The 25,254-nt window shown below is 35.1% G+C and overlaps 1 protein-coding gene across 1 annotated transcript in view; it reads right to left on the reverse strand.

Annotated features, from left to right (window-relative positions):
- Positions 1-2,884: 2,884 nt before the first annotated feature.
- The window catches only part of ap (apterous), a 96,054-nt gene continuing 73,684 nt past the window's right edge, over positions 2,885-25,254 (reverse strand). Inside the window, exons 3-5 of the mRNA XM_088050418.1 lie at positions 22,638-23,050; positions 13,570-13,784; positions 2,885-3,868 (exon numbers count right to left, since the gene is read on the reverse strand). Coding sequence (XP_087906544.1) covers positions 3,653-3,868; positions 13,570-13,784; positions 22,638-23,050 — 844 coding nt within the window. The 3' untranslated portion in view covers positions 2,885-3,652. The remainder of the gene's footprint in view (positions 3,869-13,569; positions 13,785-22,637; positions 23,051-25,254) is intronic.

A 25,254-nucleotide genomic window follows, 5' to 3' on the forward strand; every position in this document is an offset into this window, starting at 1 on the left:
TTGTTTTTGGAGCGAACTTCAAGTACTAGTGCTCATTTTACGCAGAATTTCACTCTGAATCCAAAACTATGCAACTTTTTTACGTACTTCAATAAATAACTGAATTAGAAGCGTTTAAAGAACCTAATAAATAAACCTTCGAATCTAATAAAGTCACAAGCCTTTTTGGTCGTCGCTGTAAAATTCCCACCGCCAAAACAAAGCCCTCGAAATCAACCCCTTTTCTAAACGCACACAATTATCCTTAATTTCCACCATCTGCCTTCGTTCCTCATTAGCTAAACTCTCGACCAAACACCCCTTCAACAAACCACCAGCCAAAATTTATTGGCACTTTAGGCCAAAAAACGTCGTCAATTGCGTTAATCAAGCCGTTGAGTGAATCAATTTGGTTGTTATAGAGATGTTATCTAGTTCCACCCCTTAAGTTCTGTAACGATGTACCAACCGGTCATTGATTCGGGCACAATGCGAGTTAATATGACTGTGTCACACTCGATCATGTAGACAACCGTGAACATCAGAGGGTAAGGGCGCGTTGCCATAGATCTCGAGGGATTATTAAGCTGAGGTAAGCCAGATTAGGCCAACTGGGACCAGGACATATGCTTGGAGGGTTAAGACGAATATCTGACGCGGACATCTGATAAATTAGGAGCTGGGTGTGTGGTGGAGTTGGCGAGGTGGATAATCCGTGTAAATGGGGTAAGTTACTGTTTCGGGGTTGCGTTGAGAATTCAATTTGCTCTTTTGTCTTGAATGAGTTATTATAGACAAAAAACTAAAATTTTTACCCCTAATATTCAGTCGGTTCTAATTCAGTTGTTTGTTGTCTTGGGGAAAATTTAAAAAAAGATTTGGAATTTACGCACAATTTTGTGTAAAATATGTAAATACAAATTGCGATTGTCATTGTTTTCGCTGACGTTTGAAACTTCAAAGTGTTGACAAGTTGCCAATTGTCAATTATTATGGCTACGCTATTTAATTTACGTAAAATGATAATAAATAAATTTGGTATAGAATTGTAAGATCTCTGCAAAACTTTTATTTTTATGGTTATCGCAAAAGTTTCAAAATTCTATAAAAAAAATCGTGTTTTTGGTTGAGTTAGTGCTACGGCGATGAAATTTAGGGAGGTTGCTACTCTTGACACATTTATTGAATGTACCAATTTTCAAAATTCTCAGACAACACACTCAGATTTTAGAAATTTTTCTTTTTAGAACAAACCAAAAAGTTTCAAAATTCTATAAAAAAAATTGTATCTTTGGTTATGTTGGTACTACCGCGATAAAATTTAGGGAAATTGCTTCTTGTACCTCATTTATTAACTGCAGCAGATTTCAAAATAATGGATAAACAGGGTCGGATTTTAGAAATTTATATTTTTACAACGAACCAAAAAGTTTCAAAATTCTATAAAAAAAAATTATCTTTGCTTGTGTTGATACCACCGTGATAAAATTTGGGCAAGTTGCTTCTCGTACCTCATTTATTAACTGCAGCAAATTTCAAAATAAGGAATAAACAGGGTCGGATTTTAGAAATTTTTATTTTTACTGCTAACCAAAATGTTTCATAATTTTATACAAAAAAATGTGTTTTTGGTTGCGTTAGCGCTACAGCAATGAAAATTGGGGAAGTTGATACTCTTAACCAATTTATTAACTACACCAAATTTCAAAATTGTAAATCAACAGGGTCGGATTTTAGAAATTTTTATTTTTAGAACGAACCAAAAAGTTTCAAAAAAAATTGTATGTTTGGTTGTGTTGGTACCACCGCGATAAAATTTGGGGAAGTTGCTTCTCGTATTTCATTTATTAACTGCAGCAAATTTCTAAATTGTAGAACAACAGGGTCGGATTTTAGAAATTTTTATTTTTACTGCTAACCAAAAAGTTTCATAATTTTATAAAAAAATTGTAATTTTGGTTGTGTTAGCGCTACAGCAATGAAAATTAGAAAAGTTGATACTCTTAACTAATTCATTAACTGTGTCAAATTTTAAAATTGTATATCAACAGGGTCGGATTTTAGAAATTTTTATTCTTAGCATAATTGAAAAAAAAGTTAAAATTCTGTAAAAAAATTGTATTTTTAAATGTGTTGGTATCTGGGGGATACAACTTACAGAAGTTACTACTTGTAACTCATTTATAAACTGCACCAAATTTCAAATGTGTAGATTAACAGGGTCGGATTTTAGAAATTTTTATTTTTAGGGTAATAAAAAAAACATAATTCTATAAAAAAAAATATATTTTTGGTTGTGTTGGTACCACTCCGATGACATTTGGGGAAGTCGCTACTTGTAACTGATCCATTGACTGCAGCAAATTTCAAAATTATGAAACAACAGATTCGGATTTTAGAAATTTTTATTTTACGAGTAATGAAAAAAGTTTCAAAATTTTATAAAAAATTAGTACTACCGCGATCAAATTTGAAGAGGTTGATACCATTAACTCATTTATTAACTGTACCAAATTTCAAATGTCTGAAACAACGAACTCAAATTTAAAAAAAAATTATTTTTAGGACGAGCGCAAAAGTTTCAAATTTTTTTTTTTCATTTTCGACATAAGGGCGTCGACATATCCTTTTGTGCTCTACATCGCTCGAAAGAGTAGCTCAAAACCTTTAACTGTTTCAAATCTGATCTCAAAGAGTCAAGTATTTTAGAAGTTGTGGGCCAAAAATGAAAAAGTGACATTTTTACTCAGAAAAAATTGTCTTCAAAACTTTTTTGTTAGACCGCTTTAGATTTTGGAATACGTTGGTAGCCCTGTTCTTTATCAACCAGAGATTTGGCTTCTGCAGGGCTACCAACCCCAAAAAGTTGATTTATTGGGAAGGAGAAGGGTAATAAAAGACAAAATTAAAATGATCAATTTATTTATTATTAATAGGAATATGCTACCACCTTTATATACAATAAATTTCGAGGTAGCGCCAACATTCAACAATTTCCATCCGTACGAAACCACTTACACATCAAAACCACGCATTTGCAAAGAATTGACGAACCGAACGAATAAATTAAAAAAATAATAAAATTAGCAATAACGAAGAAATTCTTTGCAAACTTACAAAAGAAGGAATTATCAATCATATATTAAACATTATCTGAAAGAAATTGATAAAAAGTCGTTTTGGCCGTGTAAAGGAAGACAATAATTTACGTATTTTTTCAGACACAAAATGCAGGACGAAGAGGGAAGACTGTTAAACAGTGTTTTATTTACAAGTGCCGCCTTACATTAAATTAATTTTTCTTTATTTTAGGAACAATGTAACGTGTCTTAAAAATTAATAAAGAAGGAAAATTATTGTCGTTCTGTTTTCATCTAAAAAAAGCTTCGTGACGATTTCGATCGTTTCAAAAATAGAAAAACCGCTTTGACACTGATGGATTCCATGTGACTTGGTGCGTGTGCTGTCTTCGACATAATTAATGATGGGACACTTTGAATAATTAACCTCAACTATTTTTGCACTGGAATATAGGAATCGTGTCCCTCGCCAATTAATTTCTATTTAGTAAGTACAAACCACTTCCTAACACAAACAGTCCACGAGTCATGATTCTCTTTTCTCAATCACAATCGTAGTCACCAAATAAATACTTTTCCACGTCCCGTCGCCCTCACGAGCAGTCCAACGACGAAGGGCTCCCAGGAGGCAGAATGAACGGAGGGCTGTGCGGCGCCATGGACTGGATGCTGGAGGCCATGGACCCCGGCCCATGGGGGTACAAGTCCAAGTCGCTCATGCTCTCGGACCCCGAGCACTTGTCCCCGGATTTTCCTTCTTGCTTCAGCATCATCCGCCGCCATTTGGCCCGCGCGTTCTGGAACCACACCTGGAAGAACAGACTTGTTACTCTCATCCCGGCAACATGGCGGCGCTCCCTAGGGATAACCGAAGAACGCGGTAATTGGAGCCGTCGCTTCCCGGAGGGGAAACACCGCTGATTTATTTCGTTTCGAGTCGTGGGTGGGTGAAATTTAAAAAGGCGTGTGCTGGCGGCGTATTGATTTTAAACGGCCCAAGAAGCCGAGGGGCGGCGAAGAGGAAGAGGATTTTTCGGCGGCCATTACGCGAAGAGACAAAACCGCCGCGTCGCACCTGAAATTGAAAGTTTCGGTTTGGTCAAGCCACGTGCTGATTAATCGCAAACAAAACAGTTTCGAAATTTTTAAAAAAATTCTGGCTTTGGTTGTGTTAGCGCTACGGCGACGAAAATTGGGGAAATTGCTACTTTTCACTCATTTATTAACTGTGTCGGAATTTTAGAAGTTTTGGACAATAGACTTAGATTTTAGAAATTTTTATTTTTAGAACGGATCAAAAAGTTTCAAAATTAAAAATAAAAATTTGTATCATTAGTTCTGTTAGAGCCACAGCGATGAAATTTGGGGAGATTGCTACTCTTAACTCATTTATTAACTACACCAAATTTCAAAATTGTAGATCAACTGGGTCGGATTTTAGAAATTTTTATTTTGCAGGCAATTAAAAAAAATCAAAATTTTATAAAAAAAATTGTATTTTTAGTTGTGATGATACCAGGGCGATAAAATTTAGAGAGGTTGCTACTTGTAACTCATTTTTTAACTTAACTAAATTTCAAAATTGTAGGGTAGGATTTTAGAAATTTTTATTTTTAGAGGGAACCAAAAAGTTTCAATATTTTATAAAAAAATCGTATCTTTGGTTTAGTCAGTGCTACATTGATGAAATTTGGGGACGTTGCTATACTTGACTCTTTTATTACCTGCACTAAATTTCAAAATTGTAGATTAACAGGGTCGGATTTTAGAAATTTTTATTTTTAGGAGGAACTTAAAAGTTTCAAAATTCTATAAAAAAAATCGTATCTTTGGTTTAGTCAGTGCTACAACGGTGAAATTTAAGGAGGTTGCTATTTTTGACTCTTTTGTCAACTGCACCAAATTTCAAAATTGTAGATCAACAGAGTCGGATTTTAGAAATTTTTGTTTTTAGGAGAATCCTAAAAGCTTTAAAATTCTATAGAAAAAAATCGTATCTTTGGTTTAGTCAGTGCTACAATGATGAAATTTGGGGAGCTTGCTATTGTTGACTTTTTTATTACCTGCACTAAATTTCAAAATTGTAGATTAACAGGGTCGGATTTTAGAAATTTTTATTTTTAGGAGGAACCTAAAAGTTTCAAAATTCTATAAAAAAAAACGTATTTTTGGTTTAGTCAGTGCTACAACGATGAAATTTAAGGAGGTTGCTATTTTTGAGTCTTTTGTCAACTGCACCAAATTTCAAAATTGTAGATCAACAGAGTCGGATTTTAGAAATTTTTGTTTTTAGGAGAATCCTAAAAGCTTTAAAATTCTATAAAAAAAAATCGTATCTTTGGTTTAGTCAGTGCTACAATGATGAAATTTGGGGAGGTTGCTATTCTTGACCCTTTTATTACCTGCACTAAATTTCAAAATTGTAGATTAACAGGGTCGGATTTTAGAAATTTTTATTTTTAGTAGGAACCAAAAAGCTTCAAAATTCTATAAAAAAAAAATCACATCTTTGGTTTAGTCAGTGCTACAACGATGAAATTTTAATAGGTTGCTATTCTTGACTCTTTTGTTAACTGCACCAAATTTCAAAATTGTAGATTAACAGGGTCGGATTTTAGAAATTTTTATTTTTAGAAGGATCCAAAAAGTTTCAAAATTCTATAAAAAAAATCGTATCTTTGGTTTAGTGAGTGCTACAATGATGAAATTTGGGGAGCTTGCTATTGTTGACTTTTTTATTACCTGCACTAAATTTCAAAATTGTAGATTAACAGGGTTGGATTTTAGAAATTTTTGTTTTTACGAGAATCCTAAAAGCTTTAAAATTCTATAAAAAAAAATTGTATCTTTGGTTTAGTCAGTGCTACAATGATGAAATTTGGGGAGGTTGCTATTCTTGACTCTTTTATTACCTGCACTAAATTTAAAAATTGTAGATTAACAGGGTCGGATTTTAGAAATTTTTATTTTTAGGAGGAACCTAAAAGTTTCAAAATTCTATAAAAAAAAAACGTATTTTTGGTTTAGTCAGTGCTACAACGATGAAATTTAAGGAGGTTGCTATTTTTGACTCTTTTGTCAACTGCACCAAATTTCAAAATTGTAGATCAACAGAGTCGGATTTTAGAAATTTTTGTTTTTAGGAGAATCCTAAAAGCTTTAAAATTCTATAGAAAAAAATCGTATCTTTGGTTTAGTCAGTGCTACAATGATGAAATTTGGGGAGCTTGCTATTGTTGACTTTTTTATTACCTGCACTAAATTTCAAAATTGTAGATTAACAGGGTCGGATTTTAGAAATTTTTGTTTTTACGAGAATCCTAAAAGCTTTAAAATTCTATAAAAAAAAATTGTATCTTTGGTTTAGTCAGTGCTACAATGATGAAATTTGGGGAGGTTGCTATTCTTGACTCTTTTATTACCTGCACTAAATTTAAAAATTGTAGATCAACAGAGTCGGATTTTAGAAATTTTTGTTTTTAGGAGAATCCTAAAAACTTCAAAATTCTATAAAAAAAACACATCTTTGGTTAAGTCAGTGCTACAACGATGAAATTTTAAGAGGTTGCTATTCTTGACTCTTTTGTTAACTGCACCAAATTTCAAAATTGTAGATTAACAGGGTCGGATTTTAGAAATTTTTATTTTTAGAAGGATCCAAAAAGTTTCAAAATTCTATAAAAAAAATCGTATCTTTGGTTTAGTGAGTGCTACAATGATGAAATTTGGGGAGCTTGCTATTGTTGACTTTTTTATTACCTGCACTAAATTTCAAAATTGTAGATTAACAGGGTTGGATTTTAGAAATTTTTGTTTTTACGAGAATCCTAAAAGCTTTAAAATTCTATAAAAAAAAATTGTATCTTTGGTTTAGTCAGTGCTACAATGATGAAATTTGGGGAGGTTGCTATTCTTGACTCTTTTATTACCTGCACTAAATTTAAAAATTGTAGATTAACAGGGTCGGATTTTAGAAATTTTTATTTTTAGGAGGAACCTAAAAGTTTCAAAATTCTATAAAAAAAAAACGTATTTTTGGTTTAGTCAGTGCTACAACGATGAAATTTAAGGAGGTTGCTATTTTTGACTCTTTTGTCAACTGCACCAAATTTCAAAATTGTAGATCAACAGAGTCGGATTTTAGAAATTTTTGTTTTTAGGAGAATCCTAAAAGCTTTAAAATTCTATAGAAAAAAATCGTATCTTTGGTTTAGTCAGTGCTACAATGATGAAATTTGGGGAGCTTGCTATTGTTGACTTTTTTATTACCTGCACTAAATTTCAAAATTGTAGATTAACAGGGTCGGATTTTAGAAATTTTTGTTTTTACGAGAATCCTAAAAGCTTTAAAATTCTATAAAAAAAAATTGTATCTTTGGTTTAGTCAGTGCTACAATGATGAAATTTGGGGAGGTTGCTATTCTTGACTCTTTTATTACCTGCACTAAATTTAAAAATTGTAGATCAACAGAGTCGGATTTTAGAAATTTTTGTTTTTAGGAGAATCCTAAAAACTTCAAAATTCTATAAAAAAAACACATCTTTGGTTAAGTCAGTGCTACAACGATGAAATTTTAAGAGGTTGCTATTCTTGACTCTTTTGTTAACTGCACCAAATTTCAAAATTGTAGATTAACAGGGTCGGATTTTAGAAATTTTTATTTTTAGAAGGATCCAAAAAGTTTCAAAATTCTATAAAAAAAATCGTATCTTTGGTTTAGTGAGTGCTACAATGATGAAATTTGGGGAGCTTGCTATTGTTGACTTTTTTATTACCTGCACTAAATTTCAAAATTGTAGATTAACAGGGTTGGATTTTAGAAATTTTTGTTTTTACGAGAATCCTAAAAGCTTTAAAATTCTATAAAAAAAAATTGTATCTTTGGTTTAGTCAGTGCTACAATGATGAAATTTGGGGAGGTTGCTATTCTTGACTCTTTTATTACCTGCACTAAATTTAAAAATTGTAGATTAACAGGGTCGGATTTTAGAAATTTTTATTTTTAGGAGGAACCTAAAAGTTTCAAAATTCTATAAAAAAAAAACGTATTTTTGGTTTAGTCAGTGCTACAACGATGAAATTTAAGGAGGTTGCTATTTTTGACTCTTTTGTCAACTGCACCAAATTTCAAAATTGTAGATCAACAGAGTCGGATTTTAGAAATTTTTGTTTTTAGGAGAATCCTAAAAGCTTTAAAATTCTATAGAAAAAAATCGTATCTTTGGTTTAGTCAGTGCTACAATGATGAAATTTGGGGAGCTTGCTATTGTTGACTTTTTTATTACCTGCACTAAATTTCAAAATTGTAGATTAACAGGGTCGGATTTTAGAAATTTTTGTTTTTACGAGAATCCTAAAAGCTTTAAAATTCTATAAAAAAAAATTGTATCTTTGGTTTAGTCAGTGCTACAATGATGAAATTTGGGGAGGTTGCTATTCTTGACTCTTTTATTACCTGCACTAAATTTAAAAATTGTAGATCAACAGAGTCGGATTTTAGAAATTTTTGTTTTTAGGAGAATCCTAAAAGCTTTAAAATTCTATAGAAAAAAATCGTATCTTTGGTTTAGTCAGTGCTACAATGATGAAATTTGGGGAGCTTGCTATTGTTGACTTTTTTATTACCTGCACTAAATTTCAAAATTGTAGATTAACAGGGTTGGATTTTAGAAATTTTTGTTTTTACGAGAATCCTAAAAGCTTTAAAATTCTATAAAAAAAAATTGTATCTTTGGTTTAGTCAGTGCTACAATGATGAAATTTGGGGAGGTTGCTATTCTTGACTCTTTTATTACCTGCACTAAATTTAAAAATTGTAGATCAACAGAGTCGGATTTTAGAAATTTTTGTTTTTAGGAGAATCCTAAAAACTTCAAAATTCTATAAAAAAAACACATCTTTGGTTAAGTCAGTGCTACAACGATGAAATTTTAAGAGGTTGCTATTCTTGACTCTTTTGTTAACTGCACCAAATTTTAAAATTGTAGATTAACAGGGTCGGATTTTAGAAATTTTTATTTTTAGGGGGATCCAGAAAGTTTCAAAATTCTATAAAAAAAATCGTATCTTTGGTTTAGTCAGTACTACATTGATGAAATTTGGGGAGGTTGCTATACTTGAGTCTTTTATTACCTGCACCAAATTTCAAAATTGTAGATTAACAGGGTCGGATTTTAGAAATTTTTATTTTTAGGAGAAACCAAAAAGTTTCAAAATTATTTAAAAAAAAAAAAGTATTTTTGGTTTAGTCAGTAATACAACGATGAAATTTTGAGAGGTTGCTATTCTTGACTCTTTAGTTAACTGCACCAAATTTCAAAATTGTAGATTATCAGGGTCGGATTTTTGAAAATTTTATTTTAGGGTTATTCAAAATAAATTCAAAATTCTTTGAAAAAATTGTATCTTTAGTTGTGTTGGTACCAGTGGGATAAAATTTAGAGAGGTTGCTACTCTAGACTCATTTATTAACTGTACCAAATTTCAATAGTATGAGACAACGAACTCAGATTTTAAAAATTTTAATTGTTAGAACGAGCCCAAAAGTTTCAAAAACTTTGTTTTAAATTTAAGAGTCTTTTTCGACACAGAGTCGTCGTTAAATCCGTTTTTGCTCCACATCGTTCGAAAGAGCAGCTCAAAATCTTTATCTGGTCTAAATCTGATCTCAAAGAGTCAAGTATTTTAGAAGTTGTGGGCAAAAAACGAAAAAGTAACATTTTTAGTCTTCAAAAATTTGTTTGTTAGACTGCTTTAGATTTTGCAGGGGCAGCGAAGAGGAAGAGGGTCTTTGGGCGGCCATCACGCGAAAAGACAAAACCGCCGCACCTGAAATTGATTAGTTTCGGTTCGCTCCAGCCACGTGTTTGTATTAAACGCATGTTTATTACTAAAACATGCTGTTAAGATTGATCGACATAAAAAACAACCCTCTCGGAAATAATATATCAAGCGAGATGTGGCCGAACGGTACATTTATTTAGACAAACGGAGCATTTATCAAGCTGTGTTTATTTCCAGCACGCTAATCTCTGTTCTTTGCCTCGCGCACACACAACACTTTGATTAATTTGCAGCGACGACGCGATTTTCTGGCAGCTGGGACCTCTTCTAACCGGAGTCCCGAACGAATTTGTTTGGAATTAATTGACGGGGCGGCTGCCACTTTGATCTGGACGCTTTGCGTCACGTTGCGTTACGCGTCGCCAACGCTACCGATCTTCAACGGCTGCTTTGATCTTGCGTTACGGTTACGCCGTGGTAATTGTTTGAGGTTAGCCAGCACGTGACATGTTGCGATTATTTAATGCTCATCAAAGGCGGCGAGTTTTTACACCACGCGATTTTGTCCAAATTTTGAAACAATTAAAACTGACAGATGACGGATTCATTGGCGTAGTCATTAAAATGTAATGAAGTTATGCCCCCTGACCCCAGTAGATTCTACGCTCATGTGTCCGCCCCTCAATCAGTGTACGAATTCGCTACGAACTACGTGCTAAAATGCAAAGCCGCCTTTGATTAATATTAATAAAAATCACACTGCAGCTAAACTCAGTGGCGTATTTTTCGTTGGTCGTTACGTTACGTTGCGTTGCGTTACGGTTCAGACACACGTGGATGCGTTAATAATGTTTACCTTTTTTGGTTTTTTGTTACGTAATAAAAATTAATGGCTCAGCAATGTTTCATTTATCTCTTGTAGTTTCGAAGATATCGAGCAATTTGGAAACTGAAAATTTACTTTCTGAAGCTTTGAACGGCCATAACTCACTTATTTGTTGTCGTACGTTTAAACTTTGATTAGTTTCGGATTCTGCGTGAAATTCTGCGTAAAATGAGCTATAATAACGCGAGTTTACTCCAAAAACAAGCGAGATATCGACCTTAGAACTTTGACGTTTGAAATTTTAGTCATTAATTTTTTCGAAAAACTCAAACTTTTGACTTTTGGGAAATCTAAAAACATTTTCTTATGTGAAAAATCACGAGAAAAACGATGGCGCAAACCGCATCTTAATATCTGAAATAGTTTCCGAGATATCGAGCACGAATTGTTTTGAAGCTTCGAAAATTTGGCCCTCTGGCGAAAACCCAAAATTTCAAACAGCCCTAACTCGGTTATTTGTTGACAAAAATTCAAAAATTATCATGTTTTTGAATTCAGCGTAAAATTTTGCGTAAAATGAGACCAAAATTTGTTGAGTTTGCTTAATAAATAAACGAGGTATTGGACAAAAACTGTTTTGGAAACATCATTTTAGGGTGATTTTCCATCAATGTTTTCAAAATGAAAACGACGTTTAATAGCATTGAATTATACATCGGTCGAAAGAGGAGCTCGAAATCTATCTACTGGCCAAATTTGAGATCTATAGGACAAATAGTTTGCGAGTTATGGCCAAAAATAAAAAAAATGAAAAATTTTCATCGTTTGAATCGTAATTTTTTTCGCGAAAAATCGACTATCGAATTTTGGGCTTTTAAGCACTTTTTCTAACGTAAAATGAGCCGAGAAAAACGATGGCGCAAACCGCATCTCAATATCTCTAATAGTTTCTGAGATATTTAACTTCAAAAATTGAGAAAAATGAGAAAAAATGAAAATCAACTTTTCAAAACTTTGATCGGCCATAACTCGGTTATCTGTTGTCGGATCTGAATTTAAATTCCAGATTTGAAATCTGCGTAAAATTCTGCGTACACTGATGTATAATAACTCAAGTTTACTCTAAAAAATAAGCGACATATCGATATCAGAAGTTTGCCGTAGTTTTAGACATGAATTTTCGCAGAAAACTGCAACTTTCGGCTTTTGGAAAATCTAAAAACAATTTTTTATGTGAAAAATTGCGAGAAAAACGATGGCGCAAAGTGTTTCTCAATATCTGTAGTAGTTTCGGAGATATTTAGCTTTTAAAAATTTGAAAAATGAAAATCAATTTTCCGAAACTTGAATCCGTCATAACTCAGTTATTTATAGTCGTATGTGAAATTCGAGCCCTGATTTGAAATCTGCGCAAAATTCTGCGTGAAATGAGCTACAATATCACAATTTTACTCCAAAAATGAGCAAGATATCGACCGAATTTGTCATACTTCTCAAACTGCAGTTAAACTCAGTGGCGTATCAAAACTCCTCATTCGTCGTTACATTACGTTGCGTTACGGTTCGGACACACGTGGATGCGTAAATAATGTTTACCTTTTTTGCCTCTTTAATACGTAATAAAAATTAATGAATTTATGTTATAATTATGGCCCAGCTATGTCGTATTAATATTAAATAGAAGAACATGATTAAGAAAATGAATAATATAAGATTTTTAATTACGATTGCGCTTGTACTATCGTTTATTGTTATGCTTAACAATTAAATTTGTGATTATAATTGCGCCTGGATTTGTGTACGCTACTACGTTCATGAATGAATTAATTAAAGAGTGACTTTACGGACGCTGAGCGATACGGTAAAAACTGTTTTGTTTTTGTCCAACGCTCTGGATTTCGCCATTTCGCCCTCTAGATCGTCGGTAATAAATAGAGCCCGTGCTTTCGAACAAATCATCTCGTCGTTGTTCATCTCGTTGAAATATCGAAAGCCCGGGGCCTATCGGGTGCCTAACGAGAACTCTCAAGACAAACAACCTCAGTCGACTGAAAGATTTTAATAGGCCCAGTTTTTCGAGCTGGCGGCCGCTCGATTGTTTATCAATGGGGAGGCAAAACGCCACTAATCACAATCGCGTGCAAAAAATTCGCACCGCCCGCCATCTTGTTCTTGGCGGCGATCGATAGACAAGATCAAGTGAGCGGCGGCGGTTGCCATGACGATCGTCCGCCGCTCATTTCTCATCGCCGACATTCCGACACAGCCGCCTTCGGCAATTAGCAGAAATAGAAATAGTCGCTCAGTCGGCCATGCGTGCGCGCAGACGGCGATTTTGAGGGAAAAAAGCGCGGAAATTAATCGGAGTTTGGCGATTGGTGGGGTTGTTGCCCCTCTTGGTCTAAGCGCAAAAAAGGAGTCGTCAAAGGAATCCGAAATCGATTCGCTCCGAGCTGACATCAAAGTGGCGCTGTAAGAACAAGTGTACCAACTGCTATGGTATTGCGAATAAAACGTCTCGAACGGCGCCCATAAAACAGAATTGTTAAATTTTATTATTCCGTTCGAAGTGGTGGTTAATGAAAGTTGCATGAAGCCGGTCGGTGGTTCTGGCCGTGTACTAATCAGGTGACTGAAACGTCTATGAAAGCGGCTGTTTTGCTCCGAATAAGGACACCACTATTAATAACAATAAACTGAATGTGGCGATAATAGTGTTACAAGAACCGGATGGACGGAGGCCGCGTCCACCGACGTCGTGGAGGAATTCCAAACTGCCCATTATCATTTGTTACAGACGGAGCTTTCAGCATGGCCGACGAGCAAAAACGAACGAACATGTCGAAGCCGTACAACTTGCTTTGCGCTTTTTGCTCCCCCAAATATCGTTAAATTAGTACCTGGAGGACCCTCTTCGGCAAGCCCGTCTTCTGCGACAACTGCTTCAAGTCCTTGGCGTCGGGGTTGTGGTTGATTGCGAAGTACGACTTCATGGTGCGGAGCTGGTGGTGCTTGAAGGACGTTCGCATCCTCTTCGTCCTCTGGTTGGAGCCGTGCATCCCCGGGGTGCCTGGTGATCGCCCGAAGGACATGTCCAAGTAGTCGGAGTTTAAGTCTGGAAAAAAATCTTTTATTAAATTATTGCCATTGGGTAATTCCAACAATAGCCGTCAATTACTTCGAATAAAAAACGGATAAACTCGGTAGTACCAACCGTATAAAAGCTGCATTTGTCGGGCAAACCTGCACTTACAAGATCGCCATAAATAATTCATATCGATGTTTTATTAATACGATCAAATTGGATTTATTCCTCCATGTCCATCTTGGATTCGACGCATTCCCATGTTGATTACCGCAGAAATGATAAGAAACTCGCACGGATGGGGCGGTACCATTAATAGTCATGGCCGTAGAAGCGGCGCGGGCTGAAATTTTTGTCTTTCGTTTGTTTCTCCAGGAATTGTGGGTAATTGGGGCGAATTCTAAAGGAGAAATGGGCGAAAAAAGGGTGGCGCAAACCGTTTCGACACTAAAAATGTACTTTTTGAAAATTCAAACGGCCGTAACTCAGTTGTTTGTTGTCGTTTGTGGATTTTGAGCCCGGATTTGGAATCTGCGCGAAATTTCGCGTAAACTGAGCCCAAATAAAGCAAATAACGCAAAATCGAATTTTGTACTTTTGAAAAATCTAACGAATTCTAAGGTAAAAAATCGCGAGAAAAATGAATTCGAAATGAGTTTTTTTTGATTCGCCTTAATTTCAAACGCCTCTAATTCAGTTATTTGTTGAAGGACGAAAAAAATGATGGTAGTTTTGGATTCAGCACGAAATTCTGCGGTAAATGAGCTCATTTAGCTCAAATTTCCTTAACAAATAACCGAGATATCGACCGAATTACATTTTTAGAGAGTAATTTTAGGGTCATTTTCTAGAAGCTCTTTCGGGACAAAAACTGTAGTATCATTGAATTATATATCGATCGAAAGAGCAGCTCGAGATTTATCAACTGGTCAAATCTTAGATCGATAGGGCAAATAGTTTATGAGAGGCGATCAAAAAACAGAAAATTGAAAAATTCTTTTGCCTAAAAAATCGACCATCGAATTTTCGACTTTTGAAGGCGGATTTTAAAGTAAAATGAGCCAAGAAAGTCGATGGTAAAAACCGTTTCTCAAAATATTTCGTAGATTTGGAGATATTAAGCTTTGAAAATTTTTCAACTCAAAATTCAATATCCAAAACTTTGATCGCTCATAACTCAGTGATATGTAGACCGACCTTAACAAGTCTATTTTGTTTGGATTCTGCGTAAAATTCTGCGTAAAATGAGCACCAATACTTTACTATTGGGTGAAAAATAAGCGACATATCGACCGCAGAAGTTTGACTTAGTTAGTCATAATTTTTTTTTCAAAAAAAATCAAATTTTTGACTATTGAAAAATCTAACAACGAATTCTAAGCTAAAAAATTGCGAGAAAAATTATTTTGAAATGAGTTTTTTTTGGTTCGCCTTAATTCCGGAGATATCGAGCAAAATTGTTTTCGACAACCCAAAATTTCAAACGCCTCTAATTCAGTTATTTGTTGAAGGACGAAAAAAATGATGGTAGTTTTGGATTCAGCACAAAATTCTGCGTTAAAGGAGCCTATCCAGCTCAAATTTCCTTAACAAATAACCGAGATATCGACGGAGTTGCATTTTTAGAGGGTAATTTTATGGTCATTTTCTAGAAGCTCTTTCGGGGCAAAAACTGTATTTAGTATCATTGAATTATATATCGATCAAAAGAGCAGCTTGAGATTTATCAACTGGCCAAATCTCAGATCTATAGGGCAAATAGTTTACGAGAGGCGATCAAAAAACGAAAAATTGAAAATTTTTCATTGAATCGCAAAATTTTTTTGCCCAAAAAATCGACCATCGAATTTTCGACTTTTGAAGGCGGATTCTAAAGTAAAATGAGCCAAGAAAGACGATGGTAAAAACCGTTTCTCAAAATCTTTCGTAGTTTCGGAGATATAAAGCTTTGAAAATTTTCCAACTAAAAATTCAATATCCAAAACTTTGATCGCTCATAACTCAGTGATATGTAGACCGATCTTAACAAGTGTATTTTGTTTGGATTCTGCGTAAAATTCTGCGTAAAATGAGCACCAATACTTTACTATTGGGTGAAAAATAAGCGACATATCGACCGCAGAAGTTTGACTTAGTTAGTCATAATTTTTTTTTCAAAAAAAATCAAATTTTTGACTATTGAAAAATCTAACAACGAATTCTAAGCTAAAAAATTGCGAGAAAAATTATTTTGAAATGAGTTTTTTTTGGTTCGCCTTAATTCCGGAGATATCGAGCAAAATTGTTTTCGACAACCCAAAATTTCAAACGCCTCTAATTCAGTTATTTGTTGAAGGACGAAAAAAATGATGGTAGTTTTGGATTCAGCACAAAATTCTGCGTTAAAGGAGCCTATCCAGCTCAAATTTCCTTAACAAATAACCGAGATATCGACGGAGTTGCATTTTTAGAGGGTAATTTTATGGTCATTTTCTAGAAGCTCTTTCGGGGCAAAAACTGTATTTAGTATCATTGAATTATATATCGATCAAAAGAGCAGCTTGAGATTTATCAACTGGCCAAATCTCAGATCTATAGGGCAAATAGTTTACGAGAGGCGATCAAAAAACGAAAAATTGAAAATTTTTCATTGAATCGCAAAATTTTTTTGCCCAAAAAATCGACCATCGAATTTTCGACTTTTGAAGGCGGATTCTAAAGTAAAATGAGCCAAGAAAGACGATGGTAAAAACCGTTTCTCAAAATCTTTCGTAGTTTCGGAGATATAAAGCTTTGAAAATTTTCCAACTAAAAATTCAATATCCAAAACTTTGATCGCTCATAACTCAGTGATATGTAGACCGATCTTAACAAGTGTATTTTTTTTTGATTTTGCGTGAAATTCTGCGTAAAATGAGCACCAATACTTTAATATTGCTCCAAAAATAAGCGACATATCGACCGTAGAAGCTTGACTTAGTTATAGTCATAATTTCTTAAAAAAAAATCGAATTTTCGACTTTTGAAAAATCTAACAACGAATTCTAAGCTAAAAAATCGCGAGAAAAATTATTTTGAAATGAGTTTTTTTTGGTTCGTCTTGATTCCGGTGATATCGAGCAAAATTGTTTTCGAACCTCCAAAATTTCAAACGCCTCTAATTCAGTTATTTGTTGACGAACGAAAAAAATGATGTTAGTTTTGGATTCATCACAAAATTCTGCGCTAAATGAGCCTATCCAGCTCAAATTTCCTTAACAAATAACCGAGATATCGACGGAGTTGCATTTTTAGAGGGTAATTTTATGGTCATTTTCTACAAGCTCTTTCGGGGCAAAAACTGCATTTAGTATCATTGAGTTATATATCTATCAAAAGAGCAGCTTGAGATTTATCAACTGGCCAAATCTCAGATCTCAGATCGATAGGGCAAATAGTTTATAACGGGAGATTAAAAAACGAAAAATTGAAAATTTTTTATCGATTGAGCCGCAAAATTTTTTTGCCTAAAAAATCGACCATCGAATTTTCGACTTTTGAGGGCGGATTCTAAAGTAAAATGACGATGCTGAAAACCGTTTCTCAAAATCTTTCGCAGTTTCGGAGATATTGAGCTTTGAAAATTTCCACCTCAAAATTCAATATCCGAAACTTTGATCGATCATAACTCAGTTATTTGTACACCGACCTTAACGAGTTTTACCTTTTTGGATTCCACGTGAAATTCTGCGTAAAGTGAGCACCAATACTTTAATATAGCTCCAAAAGTAAGCGAGATATCGGTCGCAGAAGTTTAACAATTTTTTTTTAACGACTTTTGGAAAATCCTAGAAACTTACTCGAATCACACGGAATAATGTCCATAATTTCATGAGTTTATTATTTGAATATCGCACTTTCTCACGTAGCGCGTCCAATTACCGTTTTTGCAGTTCGTCGCCAGATAGCGCCACCGTCAAAAAGTGAGTAATAAAGAGAGACGGTGGAATTATGGCTGCAATTAATGTTGTGTTAGATTGGTTGGTGTCGTAAATTCTGGCGTTGCTCGATTGAACACGGCTTTGTCTGTGATTTCATAAAAACATAATTTGAGAAATGATGGCGCAGTAAAAGATGTTAATAAAAGTCGGGTTTGAGGCTGTAATGTTATTAATTAGCGGCTGGTTAATTACAATCATTGTCGGCTGGAACATCGAACAACGCCGAGCTTGAAGCGCTGTGGGAATGAACAAATTTCGGTTTTATGGACGAGTGTGAAATAGCAACGAGGTGAAGATAGCGCCGGAATTTCATTCACATTTCCCCCGTTTTTAGGGTCTCATTACGGAAAGTAACGTCGACCCGCATAAGTGGCCATAGAGTCTTCCAAATAGGGCGACTTGTCGGTAGCGGCGATTTTTCAACGCCCACGCCCTCGCTAATGTCTTTCCCGCATAATCATCTCAATATTGATGGTCTGGTTGGATGGTAGTAAAATCCGATAAGATCAGGTCATTGGAAAAATAAACTTGTAAATTTATCTCGAAACCGATAGTCCGCATCGGGCCGAAAAAAGCGGCCGTAAAAATTTGAAACATTTCAATTCCTAGCGTTTCTTCACCATCCATCGACTACACACCTTTATCTTCGAATCGTTCCAATAAAAACGCGCACATAAAAAGGAACAGTTTTAGTGCTCTTCCCACAACCGCCATTAAACGCGTTATAAAAGCCAGAACGAATGTCCTACCTAGGGCCATTATTTGCCGGCATATGGAGTGAGGAGGAATAAAAAAGATTCTTTTATCGGACGCGTGGAGCTGCGAGTACACTTTTATGCCGGTGCTCACATTACTCGACTTTATTGTACATCGAGCGTTTTTGACTTTTTCGGACGCGGGCTAATTAAGAGTACAACACAGTGACATAAACACGGATTAGCTGTTTGAACAAGCTTTGATCGGATTGACGGCAAATTAATTGTGCCACATGACAGTCGAGTGGCTTGTTCCTGAAACCCGCTGCAAATCCTCTTTCGTCTGCTCTAAGCCGACTGGCGCTCCGACCTCCCGAATGGGATTACAGCCCCATGTCGGCCAAAGGGGATTCAGCGCTTCATCAAAAAGCACGATTTTTCGATGTTTACCTCAGAACGTTTCGTTTTTAAGCCAAACGGATCGGTAAATAGCCGGCCTCTAATTTGCGGCTTCATTGCGGATTGAATTAATTTTTTTTCTGCACTCCAGAACCCTCATATAAAGTTTGCTCTAAAAAATCGAATCAAAACGCAAAATTTCAATTTTTTTACTCGAAATTTTGAAACTCAACATCTCGTTTAATTTTTAGGCAAACTTGCGCTATTTGGGCTTATTTTACGCAGAATTTTGTGCACATTCTAAATCTGAACTTAAAATCTACGCACGACAACAAATAACCGAGTTATGGTCGTTTCAACTTCGAAACTGCAACAGATAAACTTTTTTCTCGCGCTTTTTTCCTTTAGAATTTGCCATCCAATAATTTGCCTTCAAAAACCCTTCAAAAATCGGCTCAATTGATAAAATTGATAAAGTTAAAGCACTTGATAGATTTTGAGCTGCTCTTTCGATTGGTGAATAACTCAAAAAAGTTGAAGGTCGTTTTTGATAAAGAAAAAATGTTTGCGGCATCGTTTTTCTCGCGTTTTTTCCTTTAGAATTCGCCTTCAAATACTCAAAATTTGCCCTGAAAAACCCAAAATTCGATGATCGATTTTTCGCAGCAAAAATGTTCGACTCAATCGATGAAAATGTTTTCAATTTTTTGCCACTCGTAGACTATTTGACCTATCGATTTGAAATTTGGCCACTTGATAGATTTTGAGCTACTCTATCGAGTAATGTATAATTAAAAAAAAATTAAGGTTGTTTTCGTCTTGAAAAAAAATAGTTAAAAATCAGCCCTAAAAGACCTATAAAAACAGCTTTTGGTCATATCTCGTTTATTTCTGACGCAAACTCAAGTTATTTATGCTCATTTAACGCAAAATTTCACACAAAATCCAAAAATAAACGAATTTTTAACCATCGTCAAAAAACAATTGAGATTTTTGGGTAGCCGCCACAGGGCCGACTAGAAGTTCGTCAAACTTCTGCGGTCGATATCTCACTTACTTTTTGGGAAAACTTGTGCTATATGAACTCATTTTACGCAGAATTTCACGCAGAATCCAAAACCGGGAAAATTTTTAACGTACGTCAACAAATAACTGAGTTATGGTCGTTTTAAGTTTCGGATAACTGATTTTTATTTTTCAAATTTTGAATGCTCGATGTCTTCCAAACTGCAACATATGCACTGAAACGATTTGCGCCATTATTTTTCTCGCGCTTTTTTCCTTTAGAATTTGTTTTCAAATACCCAAAATTTGCCTTCAAAAAATAAAAAAAAAATGCGGAATTTGCGAAAAAAATTCGGCTCAACTGACAAAAAATTTTCAATTTTTGGTTTTTTAGACGCCACTCGTAGACTATTTGCAATATCGATTTGAAGTTTAGGCCCTTGATAGTTTTTGAGCTGCTCTTTCGATTAGTGTATAATGCAAAAAAATTGAAGGTCGTTTTTGTCTCGAAAAAAAAAGTTGAAAAAGACCCTTAAACCAGGTTTTAATCAATATCTCGTTTATGTAAGAAGCAAATTCAAGTTATTTATGCTCAATTAACGCAGAATTTCACGCATAATCCAAAATTAGGCGATTTTTTAATGTACGACAAGAAATAATTGAGTTTCAGAAAATTGATTTTTATTTTTCGAATTTTTAATGCTCGATATCGTGGAAACTACAACAGATAAAGGAAAAGGGTTTGCGGCATCGTTTTTCTCGCGTTTTTTCCTTTGGAATTCGCCTTCAAATACTCAAAATTCGCCCTCAAAAATTAAAAATTCGATGCTTGATTTTTTCGCGAAAAATTTTTCGACTCAATCGATGAAGATTTTTTCAATTTTTTGTATTTTAAACGCCACTCGTAGACTATTTGACCGATGGATTTGAAATTTGGCCACTTGATAGATTTTGAGCTACTCTTTCGATTAAGGCATAATTAAAAAAAAAATAGGGTTGTTTTCGTCTTGAAAAAAATTATTTAAAAATGAGCCCTAAAAGACTTCTTAAAAACAGCTTTTGGTCAATATCTCGTTTATTTCTGACGCAAACTCAAGTTATTTATGCTCATTTAACGCAGAATTTCACACAAAATCCAAAAATAAACGAATTTTTAACCTTCGTCAAAAAACAATTGAGATTTTTGGGTAGTCTCCACAGGGCCAACTAGAAGTTCGTCAAACTTCTGCGGTCGATATCTCACTTACTTTTTGGGAAAACTTGTGCTATTTGAGCTCATTTTACGCAGAATTTCACGCAGAATCCAAAACCGGAAAATTTTTAACGTACGTCAACAAATAACTGAGTTATGGTCGTTTAAAGTTTTGGAAGAAATTGAATTCACATTAAACATAAATAAAAATAAATAAATAAAATTTGAAACGGCATATTTACACCAAAAAGGTTAGTTAGGCACAAAGCGACGTTCCACAGTGACAGATCTTCATTACGCGGTCACACAACCTTGAAATTTCGAGCGGGAAATTTGAAATTTTCCATTTTTAAACTTATTTTGAAGGTACGGAAGAACAGGAAAAAAATACAAATTACCATGTTATTTCCCCATGTTCAGCAATCGGCCGAACACCCTGTAGGTACAAAAAAAAAGAACTTTTAACGGCACGAATGAAGAGGGCTCAACTTTATATCTTTTCGTACCTCGTAAAAGTGCGCGTCGGTTCGTCGAAACAGCAAAGAAAAGAAACAATAATAATGTCCACACGTCCACTTTTATGGAGCAATCAAAGGTGGCGGCTCAATCAAACGCACCTTCGGGGTGGATTTCCCCGAAAAAACCGCCAAAAAGTCGCACTTAAATAAAATTTACGGCGCGATGATGCTCTAAACAAATAATAAAGTTGAGAGGCGATGAGAGGCCGCTAACAATGTGGAGGGCGCGTTCTCACATGTAGGGTGGTGATACGCGATCCGGGGGATGCTTATCGGGCATTTACGCGATTTTTAATGAGGGTGGGAACGGTAATTCCAGTTCGTTTCGATTAGACACACACGGCCTAATCTCAGGTGTGTAATTTATGTTTATGGGATTGTGCTGTCATCGATTTAGGTAGCCGATATGGCCAGTCCGGGCCTAATCTAATATATTTTGTTTAGCGAACGACATTTTCGACCCGGAGGAATGCGATCGGACCCTCGTTATGGTATCTGACCCAATTAAAGACAGAATTTCGGAGGCAGCGGGTTCGAACCCCGCCCAAGAAATTGTTTTTTCGGCCTCGGAATGAAGATGAACGCTCCGCTTGGAATTCTTGGAAACGTCGTGCTTTGGAACATTTCTATACTTGATCCAATTATTCAAAGAAATTTATTGGATAAAATTTTATTTTATATACTGGGTGTCCCAGAACTCATGACCCAGAGAGCAAGGGAGGGTGGCGGCAGCAATACTGATGGTAAATTTTAAAACAAAAATTGCTTAATTTTAATACTATTCGAGAAAGGATAAAAAATTAACAACCAATCCCGGAAGCTTATTCTAGAGATGGAGTCAAATATCCTAGGCAACGAGAGTGTAACATTCATCTGACCAATGAACGATAGCGTGTGTCCATGGTTACCGATTTTCAAATACTGTTCTGCTTCGGGATTGGCTACCGTTTTTTCGTCTTAACTCGATTATTTCTTGAGCTAAAAAAATTTTCTTTCACAATTTTGGTTCAAAATCCCTTTTCCTCTGTATATAAGAACGAATGATTTGTTAGTTTTTAGTTTAATCCTCGTTTTTGACGAAATTTGGTGTAGTATTTTTGATATCGTCGACTCACCTAAATTCGCCGTCATGCCCTCCAAGTCTTTGGGCTTCCGCTTCCTGGGCCGGCCCTTCTGCCTGGGCGTCGTGGGCGCCCCGTTAAAAAAAGGAACTTTACCGACGGGCTCGACCGGAGTGGCTGGAGGTATCTGATGGTGGAACTCCGGGCTGGGGAACGGCGGCGGGTAGTGGTGCAGACCTGGAGGAAACATCCCCGGAGGCATCGCCTCCGACATGGGCAGTTCGAAGTGGAGCCTGCACAAAACCGCCCCGTCTCGCATGCCGAAATGATCGCCTTTGGTCAAGGGGGAGTTGCACACGGCGCAGGAGAAGCAGTGCACGTGGAAGACCAGGTCGCGGGCTCGCATCACCAGCTCAGAGGAGATGATGGTGGCTTGGCAGCGGGCGCATCGCTTCATCCCGAACAGCCTGCAAAAGACACGGAAATAAATAAACGAAATAAATCAGAGAAAAACGGGCGACAATGGCGGTTCCGCCTGGTGACCCCGCGGGTTAAATTATGACGTAATAAAGTAAATGAAGCGCCGAAGCGGCCAGGACGCGCACTATCCACTCATAAATTCCGCCTTAATTAGATATTCCCGAGTGGAACAATAGTACATTCATTCATGCCGGCGTGCTCGCTCTTGCAATTTTATGTTTCCTAAATTAGGTGTTAGATGTTATCGGAAGTGGCCAAAACCATGACAAACGTCGAGCATTTTCATGATATAGCAGCTTAAATTATACGTTTACGACGACGCTGCAGCTTAATTTGTTTCTGCTTTTCGTTTCTTTATTTTTTCGTTCGCTTATCTGATATCCTGACGAATTTGAATTGTTAAAATTACCGCTGACTCTTATCTCTTTCACATACTCATTCATCTTGTCATAAATCTTACACACTGGCATCCCGTAACTCTTTCTATTTCCAAAAAGAACGGTTTTCGCCGTGTGTTTAATATTTCTAATTAATTCAGACTCTGCGAGATTCTGCACCGGAAAGTGGAGATAAGAGTGGAGTTTATTCGCAGATGAGGCGTCTCTGAGCAGTTAAAACTGCGCTGATTGTTGGAAATTTGGCGAAATTTGCAAAACGAGAGACATTTCTGCAAGTTTAATTGAGATGAAAATTTGTTGAAAAATGGTGGAGGCGCCAGTCTAGTGGCCATTATATTACTCAATAAATTCGCGAAACAAATTACAAATTGTGCTAAAGAAGTGGAAAGTCGTTTCTTGATTTCGAATATAAAGTTCGTTTTGTTCCGTCAGGTCCGGATTCAGAGATATTGTTGAAACATTATTTTTAACAGTTCATCTTCAAAATAAATAATTCTAAAATTTGTTTTGTTTGACCTACAATTTTGAAATTTACGACAGTTAATAAGTATTTCTAAATAAGTAACCTCCTCAAATGTTATTGCTGTGGCGCTCAAATTACCAGAGTTGCAGCTCTTAACATATTTTTTCAAACTTTATTAGTTCATCTTTAAAATAAAAAATTCCAAAATTTGTCTCTTTAGGTCTAAAATTTTGCAAATAGGTACAGTTAATAAAAAAAGATGAATTAGTGAAATCCTTAAATTTAGTTGTGGGGGCGTGAAAATTACCAAAGTTATCTTTTTTTTGGTAATTTCCTATTCATCTCCAGATTAAAAAATTCCAAATTTCGTCTTGTTGGACGTAAAATTTTGCAATTTAAGATTGTTAATAAGCTACTCTAAGAAAGTTCCCTCCCCCAATTTGATTGCTGTCGCGCTAAAATTACTAGAATTATAGGTCTTAACAGTTTTTTCAAAAGTTTTTGGTTTATCCTCAAAATACAAAATTCCAAAATTTGTCTCTTTTGGTCTAGAACTTTGCAATTTAGCACAATTAGTAAGGAGGTTTAAATTAGTAACTTCCCTAAATTTAGTTGACGTGGCATTAAAATTACCAGAGTTAGAAATTTTTCTATTTTTTTGGTAATTTTCATCTACAGATTAAATATTTCTAAAATTTGTCCTGTTTGATGTACAATTTTGAAATTTAACACAGTAAATGAGCAACTTTAATCGAGTAATCTCCCCAAATTTGATTACTGTGGCGTTAAAATTGTTAGAATCATAAGTCTTAACAGTTTTTTCAAAAGTTTTTGGTTTATCTCCAAGTTAAAAATTCCAAAATTTTTCTCTTTTGGTCTATAATTTTGCAATTCAGCGCAATTAATAAAAACTTTTAAATTAGTAATCTTCCCAAATTTAGTTGACGTGGCGTTAAAATTACCAGAGTTAGAAATTTTTATGTTTTATTGGTAATTTTGTGTTCATTTTCAGATTATTATTTTTTTTAAATTTGTTACGTTTGACGTACAATTTTGCAATTTAAGACAGTTAATAAGCAACTCCAAATGAGTAACTTCCCCAAATTTGATTGGTGTGGCACTAAAATTACTCGAAATACAGCCCTTAATTTTTTAAGTTTTTGGTTTATCCTCAGAATAAAAAATTCTAAACTTTGTTTTTTTTTTATCTATAATTTTGCAATTTAGCACACTTAATAAGAAAGTCTAAATTAGTTATCTCCCCTAATTTAGTTGACGTGGCGTAAAAAATACCAGAGTTGCAATTTTTAATTTTTTTTTGTAATTTTTT

The sequence above is a fragment of the Gnatocerus cornutus genome, chromosome 2, assembly GCF_029298725.1.
Source record: "Gnatocerus cornutus isolate USDA-ARS CGAHR chromosome 2, icGnaCorn1.1, whole genome shotgun sequence".
Taxonomy (NCBI): domain Eukaryota; kingdom Metazoa; phylum Arthropoda; class Insecta; order Coleoptera; family Tenebrionidae; genus Gnatocerus; species Gnatocerus cornutus.